The sequence below is a fragment of the Mus caroli genome, unplaced genomic scaffold (assembly GCF_978045245.1).
Source record: "Mus caroli unplaced genomic scaffold, Mus_caroli_1 scaffold_2, whole genome shotgun sequence".
Classification (NCBI taxonomy): Eukaryota; Metazoa; Chordata; class Mammalia; order Rodentia; family Muridae; genus Mus; species Mus caroli.
The window spans coordinates 87,577,951-87,595,932 of NW_028227257.1; the positions used below are offsets into that span (position 1 = coordinate 87,577,951).

Here is a 17,982-nt window from a genome sequence, read left to right on the forward strand (position 1 = left end):
TCTACTGAGGCCCTGCAACCACTGCGTAGTCTCTAGGTCTGAAGGACAGCTTGTCCCATGGCGGGCAGACAGACACTCAGCTCTGAAAGCTGTTATATTAGTCAAATGGAATGAGATGTTGTCTCCTGGGGTTACAGTATGGCAAGCCCTATCCCCATAGGATGATGACTCCTTTTCAGTCTCTGCTTGAGACATATACCAACTCACAAGTGTAGCATTTATCCATGTGAGGCCTTTCTGTAAAGGTCCTGTGACTCGAGCCCACCATCCGTTCTTCTCTCCATTTGGGTCTCACCTGACCCAGATGGTCAGATCCAGGGGGAACGTGTCAGGCAATCCCCTCGCAGAAGGCCCGCTCTGTTCCCTGTCAATTTCTCTGTTTGGGGCTTTTCCCCACATCTTCACACCCTGGTTTTCCTTCCTAGGAGAGAAGAGGTTGCAGAGAGAGAAGGCTGAGCAAGCCCTGGATAACCCAGAAGACCTAAGGGGTTCCACTCAGTTCCCTGTGTTGAAGCAGGGCAGAAGTCCTTACAAGCGCAGCTTTGATGAGGGAGACATACACCCTCAGGCAAAGAAGAAGAAAATAGACCTCATCTTCAAGGATGTGTTAGAGGCCTCACTGGAGTCTGGTAACGTGGAAGCCCGCCAGCTGGCCCTGAGCACCTCCCTGGTCATCCAGAAAGTCCCTAAGTACCAGGACGATGACTATGGTAGAGCTGCCCTGACGCAAGGCATCTGCAGGACCCCGGGGGAAGGGGACTGGAAGGTCCCTCAAAGGGTGGCCAAAGAGCTGGGCCCACTGGAGGATGAAGAGGAGGAGCCTACATCATTCAAGGCTGACAGCCCTGCAGAGGCCTCTCTGGCATCTGACCCCCACGAGCTGCCTACCACCTCCTTTTGTCCTAACTGCATTCGCCTGAAAAAGAAAGTGCGGGAATTGCAGGCGGAGCTAGACATGCTTAAGTCTGGAAAGCTGCCTGAGCCCTCCCTTCTGCCACCGCAGGTGCTTGAGCTCCCAGAGTTCTCAGATCCTGCAGGTAAGTTCCCCAGGATGAGGTTGCTGTTAAAGGGAAGAGTGTGCAGTGCCACGCGTGCGCACTGTGTGGAGGGCGGCCCAGAGCGCTCTGTCGCAGCCACCTGCCAGGAGACCAGAGGAATGCGACTCAGCAGAGGCAGCCCACTCTTGGGGTGGGAGCCCAGTCCCTCAGGTGACAGAGGCAGGCTGGCTTGAAGATCGGGGGAGGGGGGGCATTGCATGTGCCAACCTGTATATCCTCCTTGTCAATAAAATATGTCCCATTCGCAGGAGGGCTGTGTGCTGTGTTCTTGACCTGGTGTTTTCTCTTGGGGGCGGGGCCCACTGTTGTCTCCCCTGACCCAACTTCTCTCTTCCCCCAGTCTCTGCTGGGAGCTTTTACAGCTCCCCAAACTCAGGCCAGGAGCACAGCCTCATCCACTTCTTCCAGACTCTGTCCCACCCACATGGTGCTCGGTTCCCAGCCTGGAGTTCTAGAAGGATGAGTAACCAGAGAACCTGGGGCCGACAGCTGTGTGACTGTCCTTTTTTGCTGGCTGCCTGGATCTCTTCAAGTTGTTGGACCAAGGAAGAACTGGGGTTCCATTCTGTGCAGATCTGCAGCTAAGCCGGGCTGTTTCCCTCAGGTTTCCCTTCTCAGCCGCCCTCAGAATGGGGTGGGGCGGACGTAAAAACCACATTTTGCCTCAATATCCAGGCTGCCCACATGCTCACCCTGACCATAGCGGTGGGCATTCCAGGGCCAGGTCCTCCAGTGTAACCTGAATGTGTGACATCAAACATTCTGCCTCTTCTAAAACATTCCACCCCAGAAGCACCCACAAGTCAAAGCTGAGCTCAGGTGCAGGCAGCGTGGAGCATAATGAGTAGCGTCCAAGAACACCATGGGCAACTCATGGGGAGGGAACCTCACTGTGGAGAGTAGAGTTACCCTTGACTCAACTCCAGGCTGGGCTTCCATCTCTGTGGGGCCCGCTCTCACTCAGAGGCCCTTGCTGAGTCTGTGCTGTCAACAGCCCACGCGAACTTCTCCTTCCCCTCTTATTTTACAGCCTCAGAGAGTATGGTCTCCGGCCCCGCCATCATGGAGGACGATGACCAGGAAGTGGATTCTGCAGATGAATCTGTCTCCAACGACGTGATGACGGCAACTGATGAACCCTCCAAGATGTCCTCTGCCGCTGGACGCCGCATCCGGCGCTTCAAGCAGGAGTGGCTGAAAAAGTTCTGGTTCCTACGGTACTCCCCGACCCTGAATGAGATGTGGTGTCACGTGTGCCGCCAGTACACAGTTCAGTCCTCACGCACTTCCGCTTTCATCATCGGCTCCAAGCAGTTTAAGATCCACACCATCAAGCTGCACAGCCAGAGCAACCTGCACAAGAAATGCCTGCAGCTGTACAAACTGCGCATGCACCCGGAGAAGACCGAGGAGATGTGCCGCAACATGACCCTGCTCTTCAACACCGCCTACCACCTGGCGCTGGAGGGGAGGCCCTACCTCGACTTCCGGCCCCTGGCAGAGCTGCTGCGGAAGTGCGAGCTCAAGGTGGTGGACCAGTATATGAATGAGGGGGATTGCCAGATCCTTATCCATCACATCGCCCGGGCACTGAGAGAAGACCTGGTGGAGCGCATCCGTCAGTCGCCCTGCCTCAGCATCATCCTGGATGGGCAGAGTGACGACCTTCTGGCAGACACAGTGGCCGTCTATGTGCAGTATACCAGCAGTGATGGACCCCCAGCCACAGAATTCCTATCCCTGCAGGAGCTAGGCTTCTCCAGCACAGAAAGCTATCTCCAGGCGCTCGACCGGGCCTTTGCTGCTCTGGGCATCCGCTTACAGGACGAGAAGCCAACTGTGGGCCTGGGAGTGGATGGGGCCAACATCACCGCCAGCTTGCGCGCCAGCATGTTCATGACCATCCGCAAGACGCTTCCGTGGCTGCTGTGCTTGCCCTTCATGGTGCACCGGCCCCACCTGGAGATCCTGGATGCCATCAGTGGGAAGGAGCTGCCCTGCCTAGAGGAGCTGGAGAACAACCTGAAACAGCTCCTCAGTTTCTACCGCTACTCACCACGCCTCATGTGTGAGCTGCGCTCCACGGCCTCCACCCTGTGCGAGGAGACCGAATTCCTGGGGGACATCCGTGCTGTGAGGTGGATCATTGGTGAGCAGAATGTCTTGAATGCCCTTATCAAGGACTACCTGGAAGTGGTGGCTCACCTGAAGGATGTCAGCAGCCAGACACAGCGGGCTGATGCCTCAGCCATAGCCCTGGCCCTGCTGCAGTTCCTCATGGACTACCAATCCATGAAGCTCATCTACTTCCTCCTGGACGTGATCGCAGTGCTGTCACGCCTGGCCTACATCTTCCAGGGCGAGTACCTCCTGGTGTCGCAGGTGGATGACAAGATCGAGGAGGCAATCCAGGAGATCAGCCGGCTTGCGGACTCCCCGGGGGAGTACCTGCAGGAATTCGAGGAGAATTTCCGAGAGAGTTTCAATGGGATCGCCGTGAAGAACCTCAGGGTGGCAGAGGCCAAGTTCCAGTCCATCAGAGAGAAGATCTGCCAGAAGACACAGGTCATTCTGGCTCAGAGGTTCGACTCCCGAAGCCGGGTCTTTGTGAAGGCCTGCCAGGTGTTCGATTTAGCGGCCTGGCCCAGGAACAGCGAGGAGCTCCTGAGCTTTGGCAAGGAGGACATGGTTCAGATCTTCGACCACCTGGAAGCCATTCCTGCCTTCTCCCGGGATGTGTGCCGCGAAGGGACGGACCCCCGGGGGAGCCTGCTGATGGAGTGGAGAGACCTCAAGGCTGATTACTACACCAAAAATGGCTTCAAAGACCTCCTCAGCCACATCTGCAAGTACAAGCAGAGGTTTCCGCTCTTGAACAAGATCATTCAGGTCCTTAAAGTTCTCCCCACCTCCACAGCCTGCTGCGAGAAAGGCCGGAGCGCCCTCCAGCGGGTCCGCAAAAACCACCGCTCCCGCCTGACCCTGGAGCAGCTCAGCGACCTGTTGACAATTGCTGTGAACGGACCGCCCATCGCCAACTTTGATGCCAAGCGAGCCCTGGACAGCTGGTTTGAGGAGAAGTCTGGCAATAGCTACACACTATCAGCAGAGGTCCTCAGTAGGATGTCTGCCTTGGAGCAGAAGCCCATGCTGCACGTTGTGGACCATGGCTCTGAGTTCTACCCCGACATGTAGGGGCCCGAGCTCCAGAGGCCACAAAGCCGGTGAATATTTTTTTAATCTATACTCATAAGCTTTGATATATTATATAAATATATATTATATTATATATATACATATATATATATATATAAACCTACACTGAAATTTTTTTAAAGACTAAGTTAATTATGTCCACCAGAAGCCACTGGCAGCTTTCAGAAAGGAGCAGTGTTGGCAACTGACTCTTGTCTCCGCACTTGGCAGCTGCAGCCTCCACGGCAACTCATCCTCACTTACGCGAGCGTGTTCTGGGGCCACACGTGTTCCCACCAAACAGTCAAAGCGGCATAAGCTAAATGATTCTCTTGTCACTTTTAGGTGGCTTGTTCTGTTTCTGTTCTCATGTATTGGTAGAGGGCTGGTTGTTGGGTGCCTGCCTTCTCCTTCTTTGGTATGGTTTTGTGGCCAGGGCGGGGGGCGGGACTTTGTGGTCTCCTCATTGGCATTCTGGTCCAGATACACTACATCTGGGTTTCCATGGGGGTGAATTGGATTTCTGCACTGGACTATCTGGTCTTTCTCCCCTCACCTGACTTCAGTTTAGGAGATCTTTCTTTGTTCTTTTTCTGATTGATTCCTTTCCTTGTCTCACAGTCAAATGGTCAAATGCATCAACCGCTGGGAGCCGGCTGTGCTCCCCCCGCCCGCCCCACTCCCATGTCGCCGCTCCCCTGTGTCACCTCTGCCAACCCTAGGTTGTCAGTTCCCTTCTTCAGGCCTCTGGAGTTTAAAGATATGAGCTGTTACACTGAACGTAACTTTTTTTTCACATATGAGCTTGAAACTTGGGAGCAGAGGGAGGGGTAAGCCTATGCCTCCCCCTTTCCAGCCGCTGGAGGATAAAGCGTATACTTCCATTCATATCTTGGGCTGTTGGGGAGACAATGAGCCACGAGATCTAAACTCCCAACAGGACCACGATTCTTTTGGCTAAAACAGGTAAAATGAAAAGTGTATATTCAACTTTCACATGGTTTTCGTCTTTATAATTATGGGATGTGTTGCGGGATTTGTGTTTCTTTTCATAACCAAGGAGCAGCTGTTTTGTAGTTCAAGGGCAGAGCAATCAACGCAAGTCATGCCCTGGGCTACCCAGAACTCAGAGAGTGCCTAGAGAGGTTGTTCCTTTTGCAAAAGGCTGATAATGTGTTCCTCAGCCTTGCAGGAAGGTCACAGGACACCAGGCAGTGCTTCTCTGCCTGTGAACTCTTCCTATTTTGAGTAGAGTTGAGATGTCCTACAGAAAAGGAGAAAACAGGAAATGAGGCGGGATTCTCAAGGTACAAGCGTGTATACATACCTACACACACACACACACACACACACACACTTTGCAACTACATATAAGCTTTAGAAATGCCTCTCGCCTCCCCCCATAGCGGGGAAGAGAGTGGTTTAAACTAGAGGAGTCTGACCAATGTTCATTTATCTACCAGTATACCTCGCAAAGAGTTTTCAGAAATGTGCATGAGCTGTTTAAAAACTTCTCTCTAGTTTCCACATCTGATCTGTGCAGTCTGTGCAGATCCCAGAATGTGGATACAGGGTTGTCTTGGGGAAGGGAGGAAGGTCTGAAGGACCTGCCCATGGTCAGTTCTGCAGAGGACTGTCCCTCTCCTTCAGTGGAGTATTGGGGATTCAACCACAAGGAAAGGCCCCCGTACCCTCAACCTCCCTGGCGGGGCCTGCAGCTATGGTAGCTTCCTTCCTTCTGGGTCTGTCTCACCTCTGAGGCCTAACAGAAATGTCATTAACACTGAACACGTTGCTACCCTTTCCTGGTTCTGCAGTCTGTCCGTCCTCCCTCAGAGCCTCCCTTTGCCTCCATGGTCTTGGTGCTAAGATAAATTTAGAATCATTGCTGCTAGCCAATAGCTTTTCATGATATAAATATTATATATATATATTATATATTATTTTTGAAATGTTTTTGTTTTCAACAGTGATGTAGCATGTTAAAACAAGAAACAAAACTGAACAAACGAAAATCTGGGTCTTTCCAACTGTCCCACTGCCAGGTCTCTTAATGCTGCCTTCTTCAACAAGTTGATACACCCCGCCTGGTGACTTTCACCCCTCATCTCACTCTGGTCCCCATCTTAACCCCTCACCCTCTGAGCAGGGAGAGTTAGCAGGAACTAGGTAGGAAAACTCAAAGCCCCTTGCAGAGGCCTGGGAACCCCCCAGCCTCAGCCCCCTTGCCCACACTGAGTTTGTGTCTCTCTTCAACTGCCCCTCCTACCCTGGCCCAAGCCTAGCTGGAGCCACACGGGCTGCTGTTGCGAAGCACAAGGTCTCCACTTGCCTCGCTCCTGCCCCGGGACCTCATCTCCTCACAGACACAGACTTTGGTCTGGGACAATTTTATTGAAAATTGAATAGGCCGAGGTGGGTTCAGAGTAGGGATGGGTGGCAAGGCTGGTCTCTCACGGGCAGCCTGCAGGCATGAACCGTGGCCGGGGCCCTTCCTTCTTGCCAACAGTTGCCTTACATCTGTCCTTCCCAGTGCATGGGGCTCCCTCACCCAGGAAGGGACCTCTCCCAGATGGCCCTAAGCCAGACATGTAAAACCAGGACTGACCGTTCCCTCCCAAGGAGCTATAGCTGAGTGAACTCAGGTCCTCATCCATAGAGACAGGTTCTGCCAGACCAAGCCAGTGTTACCTGAGTCTCCTCAAGATACCCGGGATCAGTGGATCTGTTTTGAGGCCTAGAAAAATGAGCTGTTCTGGCAGTATCATGTGGCTTCAGAGTCACCCATTCCTTGGTCCTCTGTGTCCTCAACCCCACCTCTGTCCTCTGCTGCAATGGCCTCTGCCTCAGAGCCACTGAGAAGCTGAGCTCTACTGGTGTCTTCTGCTTGGTCTCTGAAACTCTGGGTGCTGGTGACTGGATGCAGCCAAGCAGGGCTGTGACAGATGCACTATGGGCCACTTTGCCTTGGGATAATGAATGACTAAGGGACACTGAGGTTGAACCCCTTGTAGTCAGCTTGGATGTTCCCTGGAAGGGTCAGGGCTTCTGCCCAGTGAGTTCCATTTGTGATGCCCTGTGATTTCAGGCCTGTTCTTATACTCCTCTTGGAGAAGGGCTTGGGTCAGCCCACCCTTCGTGTCTGGCCTGAGAACCCCATATCTTGACTGGGTTAACAGACTGTGGGAAAGTAGGACTTAGAGTGTATATGCAGTCATTTCTGATGGAACAGGGACTGTAATTCAGCCTCTGGAGTAGAACTGGTAGTCACGGGCATAAAATGAAATGTATCTGTGGGGCTGAGACTTATTCTCTCTGGGCTGGTAGTGGCTTTCATTGGTTCATGTTGGTGAGAGTAAGAAGTGAGGCAGTGTTGAAGACTGAGGCTTGTGGCCATTGTGCCAAATGGGTACCTTGATGAACTACAGGGTTACAGTGTGCCCCCTCCCCCCCCCCCAGCAAAGGAAAACAATGACCACTGAGACGGGTAGAGCACTCAGCTGCATGGGCAGCTCCTGCCCAGTTAGAATCCCTCCAGAGACATCAGAGTGTGGGCATCAGAGGTGCCAGAGCTATTGTTTCATAATGTCTGCTTGTGGCATCTCCAGCTGCCTCACCCCGTCCTCACTGGGGAAGGAGAGTACACTCAGCTCCGGGACTCTGTGTAGTCAAAGTTCTGCCAGGAGCCCTGAATCTAAGGTCCCAGAGCTTCTGCCCTCTGCTCTGGCTGTGTGTTCCCAGCCTGAGTTGTTTTGCTGAGGTTTCTGTTTGGCTTGTTCAAGCCAGATCTTTGATTTTGAGCAAGGACCTTGGAGTGACTTCAAGCACCTTTTAAATGCCTTTCATTTGTGTGGAGGGGGAGGGGATGGGGGAAGGTGTGGAGAGGGTGGGTGTGGCCGTAGAGAGGAAGAAATGGACTTAAGATGTTACCCAGCCTGAGCTGGTGGTCCGTTGCTGCCCACCTGGAGCCAGGTGATGGGGGCCAGGAGACGCAGGATGGGTTGAAGTCTTCTAGAACACTCCTTTGCTTTTTCATTTCTGCCCCCTTGGAAGGCATCCCAACCTGTTTTTAGTAGATAGTCTGGGTTAAATTCTAACCCGGATTTGTGCTTTTTTTTTTCTTTTTGTGATCCATGCACCCCATTTGGCTGCAGGCCCCAGGTTCACTGGAGCTCATGTGTGCCCTGGATATCCTCTAAGAAGCCCAGCCAGACTGGGCATGCAACGGAAACAGGGAGAGCAGGGCCTCTGGAGTGAGGAAAGGAGGGCAGAGCTGACAGTCAGGGTGGGATCACCCCTTTACACACTGCCCTGGATTCCAGCCTGACGGTTCCTCCCTTCTTAGAGGGGGTGGGGAATGTGTGCCGGGTGTGCATGGTCCTCCTACTCGGAGGAATGCTCTTTTCTACTCCTCTGTTAGTCAGGGTCACTTTAAGAGTCTTTGAGGTAATCTTTGCATGTTAGTGAGAGGGAGGACAGTGCTCTTTGGAGAGAAAAATAGTCTGGCCCTCCTCTCCCATCTAGCACTCTCTCCCCTCCCCCCATCCCTTCAAATGGTTTCACCCTAGAAATACCTATGCAATGCAGTCTCCCCAGGAGGCTGTGCATGGAGGCAGGGGTATGTGCAGTGTATCATACTGATGCTAAGGCATATCAATTGTATATAGGGACATATACAGTACGTATACATGCAGAGTAAGAGAGTAAATCACGTCTATATATCTATAAATAATATCCTATATATTTATACATTTTTATGTTTTAAATAGATATAAAAAAATAGTCTATAGAGCTGGAAGGGTGGCGGGGAAGCCTGGTGCTGGGTTGGGCTTGGGGGGAGGAGACAGGGCTCTGGAGAGGAGGTGGGGATAATGTGCATCAGAATGGGTTGCTAGCCATTGAGATGGGGGCATCTTTCTTGGGGTGTTGGAGAGGAGGGTGGCTGAGCCCGGGCTCTCTCTCCATGCACTTTCTCTCCTTTCCTGCCAGCAAAGGCTGAGGTTGGAAGGAGATAGCCCCGAGCTGCAACTGCAGTACCCTACCTCCCAGCACCACCAGCCTGCACTTAGCTACTCACTGCTGCTTAGCAGTAGGGGGTTGGACTTGGTCCCTGACCTCCAGTGGAGGGACCTCTTGCACAAACTCCCCAATACCCGCCCCTATCAGGAGTGAGCAGCATTGATGGCAACGGGAAAGGGGCACCTGGGACAAACCGTGGTCCAGAACGATGTCAGTCCCATTTCCCAATGCCTCTGCCTACCCCCTGGAGGCCAAGCCTCCCCTGCCTACCCCCTGGAGGCCAAGCCTCTGACACACAGTCCTGGCCTCCTTCACCCATTCAACCACTGTCTCTAGAGCACTGGGAGCTGGGGAGGACAGCGTGCACTTCAGGTAGCCCTTGATGCCTTTCCCCATCCAAAGGCCCCACCTGGTGGAAGAGATATATCTGCACACTGACATTTTCAATGGCAACTCAAGTTCAGGAGCAGGGCCTTGGCCCACCTGACTCTGCACAGCTGCAGCAGCTGCTAGCTGTACTCAGGACAATGTTGTCCCCTCTTCCCAAACCAACCAAGCAGCCCAACCACCTCCGCTGTGTCAGCAGGTTTAGGTTTAGTTCACAAACACTGTTCTCATTCTGTGACCAGATACCCAAACCCACTCTTTCTAGGGAGGGTATCTTCTTCAGCTTGTCCCCAGGCAACACCTCCCCCCTCAAGCTGGGTAGGGATGTCTGTGGTCCCTGGGAATCCAGTCAGCTGTCAGCATGACAGCGGGCTTGTGCAGCCCAGATGGGAGTCAGAAGCCTCTTGCTCCCAGCATCCTCTATTCCCTTCTCTCTCCTGGAAGTAGACAGGGTCTGATGGCAGATGCCCTCCCTGCTCTCGAGGAGCAGCCTGCCTTCGGGCTCCTCAGACACACTCATTTCCCATACAGAGCCTTCGCAGGTCTCTCCCTGCTTCTCCTCACCATCCTACCAACGGACCTCAGTCTCCAGCAGACCAGTCCTGTACCACAGTTGAGACCAGGTCTGCTCTGCCAATGCCCGTCTCCCTGAGCCACAGCTAGCTGCCAACTGGGCTGAACACCTCCTAGTGCCTGGCTCAGTGGAGTTCAGGACAAATAGCCCAAGCCTTCCTCCCACTACAATGGGTCAGAGCTTGGCCAGGGGATAGGTATTCCCAGTAGCAATCCCACAATGCACTGTACCTCAGAGAGAGAGAGAGAGCATGCCACAGGGCATCTAGTGGACCAGTCTCCATGCAGAGGAGGCAGCGGCTCACAATACTGCTCACGAGAAGACAAAGGCCAGGCTGTCCTAGGGCATCCCTCAGTCTACCCTTTGGCCTCTCTGGAAGAACCAGTAATCTCTTTCAGCCCTGGTCTCTCTCCTCCTCTCCACCCCCAAGCTGCTGAACCATTTTTCATGTCAATCACAAAGAAAAAAAAAGTGGGGGTGGGGGGAACTCCTAGGAGCCTATTACCACATACATATTAATATGTTAATACTTTCTTTATTAAAAACAATTCTCAATGTTATTATTTGGCAGACTGTGCTTTCTAGTACCTGTGTGTTGGGGCTAGAACACTGGATACAAATAGAGCTATGCTGGTTTATAATCTGTATGCAGCGTCTTTCCTTTTGTCACATTATCCTTGTAATGTAAGAAGATTATTAATAAAAGCATTTAAATTGCCACCCCAAGCTTGGCTCCTTGCTTCTGTGACAGGCCTCCGTAAGTCATGCATACCCTGTCAAAGGGCTCAGGTGTGGGGTTGGAAGGATCATAGGTCCTCTTTAGCTGGTCTCTGCCTTCTCCCACTATGGCCTCATTTCCCACTGCAGTCCAATTCTGGCAGGAAGCCCCTGAGCATGTCAGGTGGGCCAAAGAAGATATGACTGAAACCATGTTAAACACCTGCCCCCATGACACTGGTCCTGCAAGAATCGCTGTGGGGAAGCATCCAGGGCCTCTGCAGAGCAAATGGCTCCAGCTCTCTTGCTTACCTTATCTCCATGAGCAGGCCTGATCCCCACTTAGAAAAGTCTTAGAACTTTGTTGATAGCATTAGGGACAGAGGGTGACAAGCAAGATTTTTCCACATTTTTTTGAGGAAGGTATTTGACAGGAATATAGGCAGTATTGCCAATGTAGTCAAATCCCTCTAAGTGCAGGTTTATCCTCTTGAGATGCTGAGGCCTCTGCTCTCAGTCCCTATGCCCCTAACTTCCTCATAGTGCTCCTCCCTCTTCCTGTCTCCTTACTTCTGCCTTCTTATCATTAGACATCTTTCGTTCAGCCAAGAAGCATCATCACCTTGACACTGGCCACCAAGCAGCTGTTGTGTGATACTATCTATGGAGAAGTGTGAACAAAAGTCTTCTCAATCCAGATATAGAACCAATAGCAGACCAAAGTAAGGGTACTATCAAAGTCCAACTTGGTGAGTCAATGAGCTTATTGGGGGTTACTTGGAGAAATATGAGTGAGAGCTTTCTTACAACAATATGGATAACTCAAAGGCTGCTACATTACCAAAAGCACATCCCAAGGTGAGTAGTCTCATGAAAACTGGAACCCTGGCCATCTCTTGGTAGCTTGCATCAACTCAACAGGTAGGACAGCCTGCTCTTACTAATAATATAACATTGGAGAGGGAGGAGCTTTAGAACTCTGATTAAGTTTCAGGGACTTCCTGAGACTTATGAGTTGTTTATTTCCAGAGTCTTAAGAAGCCTCTCTTTAGAACCTCTCAAGTCCTAATGAGACTGTATTCAGGATCAGAGGAAATTGCTACACAGTACTCTACCTCTTCCTCCAGCTCTTTCTGCTCTCCTTCCATTGTGTTCTCTGAGCTTTTGAGTGGTGACTTAGCCTTGGGCTAATCTGCCACAACAGCCTCTAGTTCTCAGGCCCTTCATAACCTGGTGGTTATGAATCTTTGCAGCCTACCATCACTTGCAAAGTAAACAACTTTTTATGACCAATTACAGTCAACGGTGCTTTATGGCTGGGCCTGAGCACAAATGCTTAAGAGAGAAGTTTGACAGAGCCATATCACATCCATGTAACAAAAAACAACAGCAGTTGCCCTATAGGGACTTCTGTAGCCACAGGGGTTTGTTTGTTTGTTTGTTTGTTTGTTTTTGAGACAGGGTTTCTCTGTGTAGCCCTGGCTGTCCTGGAACTCTCTCTGTAAACCAAGCTGGCCTCAAACTCAGAGATCTGTCTGCCTCTGCCTCCTGAGTGCTGGGATTAAAGATCTGTACCACTATCACCTGCTCAGTCACAGGTTTTTGCCCTAGATTGCAGAATCAGACATGAATTCCTTCTTGTAGGGTGGGTCTTAAATCCAATCAGAAAGTTGTCAGTTGAACCCTAAACAGTGCATGCCACTATTGTTCCTATAGTCACATCTTTCGTAACATTATGATAGTGTAGCTGCAAAGTCCACAGCCAAGTAAGACTGTTGGTGACAACTGTCCCCTGGCAGACTATAGTGTACCTTCCAACATTATAAGAACAAGCCAGAAAGGAGTGAATATTCAGTTCAGTCCCAGCCTTATTTCTCTATGTCTCATCATCATGCATTGTCTTTATCCGTAGGGTCACATTACCCAGTTCTGGTATGCAGCTAACAACAGTGACAGTGATATCACTGAGGCCCCGCTATGGCCTCCTTGGCCAATGATTTCCCATGCTGAGCTTTCTACTCAATGATCCTTCAACTTCTGTGAGTGCTCCTTCCCACTAGATGACATGTATGTGTCTTTGTTAAAATCAACAATTGCCTCTACAGCTCTTTTATAAATCTATGAGACACTCAAGGTTTGGCATTAGCAACAAAGACTTTTTACAGAGAGTTGCAGGATCTCTAAAAGCCCACCACCATCTATCCTAGAAAAAAAAAATTCTAGTTGGCTTTGGTCAGCTAAACCAAACTAATGGGATGATTGAAAAATAAAAGTTTGCAAAGCCCAATATAGTCTAAGAAGATTTCATGACTTTTTATCAATTCTTTAGTCAGAAAGAATTGGGTACAGTGACATTGCCCCATTTAGCCTTCCATGGTTTATAAATATTCCCGTTGATCCATCTGCTTCCTCATCCTAGCATGATGCTACTGTCATGATGACTCTGCATCCCCCAATCCCTAGGGGGGATAAGGTGGACCCCATTCATTGAGGAGACATCATTCCATAGCAAACAGAGGAAGATGGCTGCCCTTGGATTTCCTTCCAAAACACTCCAGTCATAGATAAATTCAGCCTTGTTGCTATCCTGTTGAACATCTAATTACCATGTATCTACCACTACATTAGGGAGGCATAACATTCCATTCCCCATGGGGGAAGGGTCCCCATATTGAGGACTTCCCTCACAGGCATTCTACCTTCACATTCACTGCCTCAGTTGTATGTCTCAGCATCTACTGCAGGAACCACGAAGTCACCACCATTGCCCCCAGCTCTCCAGCTAATCTTTGGAGCTTGCATCATATAAGTCTACCCTAGCATAGATGGCAACTTCTGAAAACTGGAACTCCATAACTTTCTGCACAACTTGCAGAGTCCAGCCAACTCCCACTGTTTATGTACACTTGAGTGAAAGGGGCCCTGTGAATCTAGTCAGTTTCAGGGACTTCATGAAACTTGTGAATTGTCTAAAAGAGACTCTCCCTAGGGTGGGAAGTTTCAATTAGGAGGATATTATTGCACAATGCCCCCATATCTAACCCAGATTTGCAGAAGTTTCTGAAACATAATTTTGTCATCAGGAAGCAAGGGAGGGAAAGACCCTCCCTACACACACACACACACACACACACACACACACACACACACACACACACCTGCCCTTGCATATAAAGTTGTCCCCACAGAGTGACTCTTAGAGAATGTAGTAAGCTCTCTCCATTCTCTTCTCTCTTCCCCACAACTTTCCAAGGTCCAAAGGACAAGTTGCAGTCAGTCCAGAGGGAAGATTCAGGACCCTGGCTAGTGTCCTGAGTTCTTCAGGGCTTCCATTGTTTCTGTGACAGCTTCAAGAATAGTCTTTTTGGAGCAGATATAACCATGCTGCTCACTTAGCTAGTCACATATGTTTCCCAGTGGAAATAGTCCCCATGTGCTCCAGCCCCTGCCTGTCTCCATAGCTCATCTTGTACTTAGTGGTCACACTGTCCTCCAACCCCTGCTAAGATTTTGTTTGTTTCCCTGTGTTCTTATTTATTTCTATTTTTATCTATCTGATAAACTTAGTTGATACCTTGAGCCCTGTGCCTGAGACAGTTGTTTCCAGTATGGCAGCAGGTTGTGGCAAATGCCAGTTATGGCCACTTTATACAATTCATTCTCTCTCTCTCTCTCTCTCTCTCTCTCTCTCTCTCTCTCTCTCTCTCTCTCTCTCTCTCTCCTCCCCCTCTCTCTGTGGTGTTCCCTTTCCTAAGCAATGCCCATGAGGAAAAGTAGAGGCGGTTCACTCTGTGGTGGGTAGTGCCTGTTACCAAGTAGGCAGGAAATGGCGTATGCTAACAGGATGGAGAGCTGTTAGCAGCTCCTCAGAGGAGCCCAGTGCCAGCTTGAGTTCTGGGGTCCTCCTCATTGCCTATCTGTGTTGGTTTCCTCGTGCAATCAGAATAATCATGAACTTGACTTCTGGTGACATCTGGTCTTGACCCAGTCCCTTCCCTGCAAAGTGAGAAGTCAGAAAGTTTGCCTATGCTCCTTTTTCTTGCCCTTGGACAGAATCCCAGCCAAGCCACCAAGCATCTCTTAGCCACCCTGGGGAAGATCTTCCCAGATCTTTGTAAGTTAGCCTTGTCTGGTCTCTGTAGTTCCAGATAACACTTGGGGACTATAACCTATACTTCTAAGTGGCCTTCAAGTAGGGATGCATGACTACTGGATATATCCTAAGAGCCTTGACTTTATGGAGAGACAATACCATATTAGAATTCTCCAGTCTCTTAGAAGCATGTTTTTAATCCCAGCACTCGGGAAGCAGAGGCAGGTGGATTTCTGAGTTTGAGGCCAGCCTGGTCTACAAAGTGAGTTCCAGGACAGGAAGTGCTACACAGAGAAACCCTGTCTCGAAAAACCAAAAAAAAAAATAATAATAATAATAATAATAAGAAGAAGAACAAGAACAAGAAGAACAAGAAGAACAAGAACAAGAAGAAGAACAAGAACAAGAAGAAGAACAAGAACAAGAAGAAGAACAAGAACAAGAAGAACAAGAACAAGAAGAACAAGAAGAACAAGAAGAAGAACAAGAACAACAAGAAGAAGAACAAGAACAACAAGAAGAACAAGAACGAGAAGAACAAGAATAAGAAGCACACAACCTTGGACAAACGATGAATCCCAGTCTACATCTTCAGTTGCTCAGCACAGAGCTGAGGTCTGTTGGGAATGGTTATCTTTCTATTTCCGTTGTATCCTCTTTGATCAGGATGAAATGGATGCCAGGAAGTATTGGGGTTCTCATCTCCTAGAATTACTGGCAATGCCCGACACTTGGATAGTCTATACCTTATCCTGAGTGGGAACCACCATCTCCTCCTCAGAGAGAGCATTGGTGTGCTGGAGTCAGCTCACCAACAACAAGATGCCCCAACGCCAAGTTCTCAGCGTAAAGGAGGTCTATTTCTCCCAGATGGACAGAGAATAGGGAAAAAGAGACAAAGACAGGAGATAGAGGATGAGGAAGAAGAGGAAGGGAATAGGGGAGAAAGGGAAGAGATATTTGTCCAGAGGGGGTCAAAGGACTGCCTCTGGATAGAAAGGAGATAGACAGGGCTCATAGGGGAGTAGAGTTTATAAAGGTAAAAGGGGAACCCCCATGTTAGGATGAGGTGTTTATTTTATTTTATTTTATTTTATTTTATTTTATTTTATGTATATGAGTACACTGTAGCTATCTTCAGACACACAGGTAGCGGGCATTGGATCCCATTGCAGATGGTTGTGAGCCACCGTGTGGTTGCTAGGAATTGAACTCAGGACCTCTGGAAGAGCAGCCAGTGCTCTTAACTGCTGAGCCATCTCTCCAGCCTGAGGTGTTTAATTTTAATTGGGCATGTTAATTAGGTGAGCCAACAAGGGTTTTTGATTGCTGGACTTCAGTACTTTGATAGTTAGACATTGTAGTTGGCCTCAGGAGGGAGAAATGGCCAAATATTGGAATAGACCTTGGTGGGTAACTTTAGGAATATAATCTAAAGATTTTTAGCAAGGTAGGGGGAATGGGGAGAGGGCAAGGCGGGCCAAGCCATGTTTACCACACCCTGGCTGGCTAGAGTTGCTTCAACTGGGGTTCTTTTCTCAGCTCACATCTGTTTATCTCACCTGAACCACCAAGCAAGAGGGGCTAAAGAGAAATTGGATTTATTACTTTGGGCTGGAAAAGCAGGTTCTCCTTGTTTGTCCCTGGATGGCATCCAAGTTTCTGAAGTAGGACTTTTGCCACCCACATTTGCCAACAAGCTGTCTCAAAATCTCTGGAAAGAGCATCAGGAAATTGGAGACATCTCTGACAAACGACAATGCCCAGCCAAAGACCACACTCCTTGGGAGCTAAGCTCTCATCACAGTGGTCACCACTAGACTAGTTGCCATGATAACATCTGTTTCCAGTAGAGGAATTTTAATCCAGCAACATGGGTGCCCTGGCAAGAGATCGTATCCAAAGACCTTCTAGGTCTATGTGATCTGACTGGAATGCAGACAGGATCTGGATCACAGTGTGATCTGGCTGGAATACAGACACACCGTTAGTATACATCTTTGATCCCTAACAATAAAGGTAAGTTTGTTTTGTAGGAAAGCAGCCATGTTTGAAAATGACATCTAATTGAGAGGCAGACAAAGTGACGAATCAGAGAAAGATCTGACAGAATGAGTCAGGGATAGGATGCACCCAACTCTCATGAGGACAGACAGGAAAGTGAAGCTACCTAAAAGCAGGGCAGTTGAGAATAGAGGGCAGTCCTGTTGAGTTTTGTTCAAGTCTGTTCAGTTCATGGAGTTTAGAGGCAGGTTTCCTAAGCAGAACAATTCAGCGAGAAGCTGAGAGAAGCCAGTTTGAATCAGCCAGCTTGGAGAGGCGTTTTGAGCCAGAACATCTGAGTTGAACCAGCAAACCAGAGCTCAGAAAGAACTAGAAAGGGTGAACTTATTCAACAGTAAGCCTCCTAGATGACAATTACATCTGGTGAATATAAGTTACTTACACAGTTCCCCAGTATCAGGGACCATTTGTGCTGACTCACCTGCAAGGGGAGTTCAGGGGTGGGGGTGGGGAGGAACATTCTTCAGCACGAAGTTAGCATCCAACCTCTCCATCTCTTGATTATATTCCTGGCAGATGTATGCTCTGGAGAGAGATGAATGTGCTCCAAAGGGGATCTCCCAAATGGTGGCATCCAACTAGCTCTAAAATGTAAGAACTCTTGGGTGCAAAAATACAAGTGCCCAGCAGCAGTCAGACACAGATGAGACCCAGTTCTCTCAGAGCCTCAGGTGCCATGCTCAGGGGAGCATCAGTAGCCTTCAGAGGAACTGTAGCAGATGCCAAAGCTTTATCCAGTGCTGGGCAGAGAGAGCACGTTTCCTTTTATTTCTACAGGAGACAGTAAACTAAAGATCTGTGAGAACCAAATTGTTACCAGGCTGTGCTGGCTAGTTTTATGCCAATGTGGCACAGCTAAAAGGCATCTATCTGAG

The 17,982-nt window shown here is 49.6% G+C and overlaps 1 protein-coding gene across 2 annotated transcripts in view; it reads left to right on the forward strand.

The window, feature by feature from the left end:
- Prdm11 (PR/SET domain 11) overlaps positions 1-8,087 on the forward strand; it is a 76,619-nt gene extending 68,532 nt beyond the window's left edge. Inside the window, exons 7-8 of one of the 2 annotated variants that reach the window (XM_021156411.3) lie at positions 426-1,037; positions 2,089-8,087. In XM_021156411.3, the coding sequence (XP_021012070.2) occupies positions 426-1,037; positions 2,089-4,253 (2,777 nt within the window). In that variant the 3' untranslated portion in view covers positions 4,254-8,087. The remainder of the gene's footprint in view (positions 1-425; positions 1,038-2,088) is intronic. The other variant, XM_029474362.2, reaches the window with a different exon arrangement.
- The last annotated feature ends 9,895 nt before the right edge of the window (positions 8,088-17,982 follow it).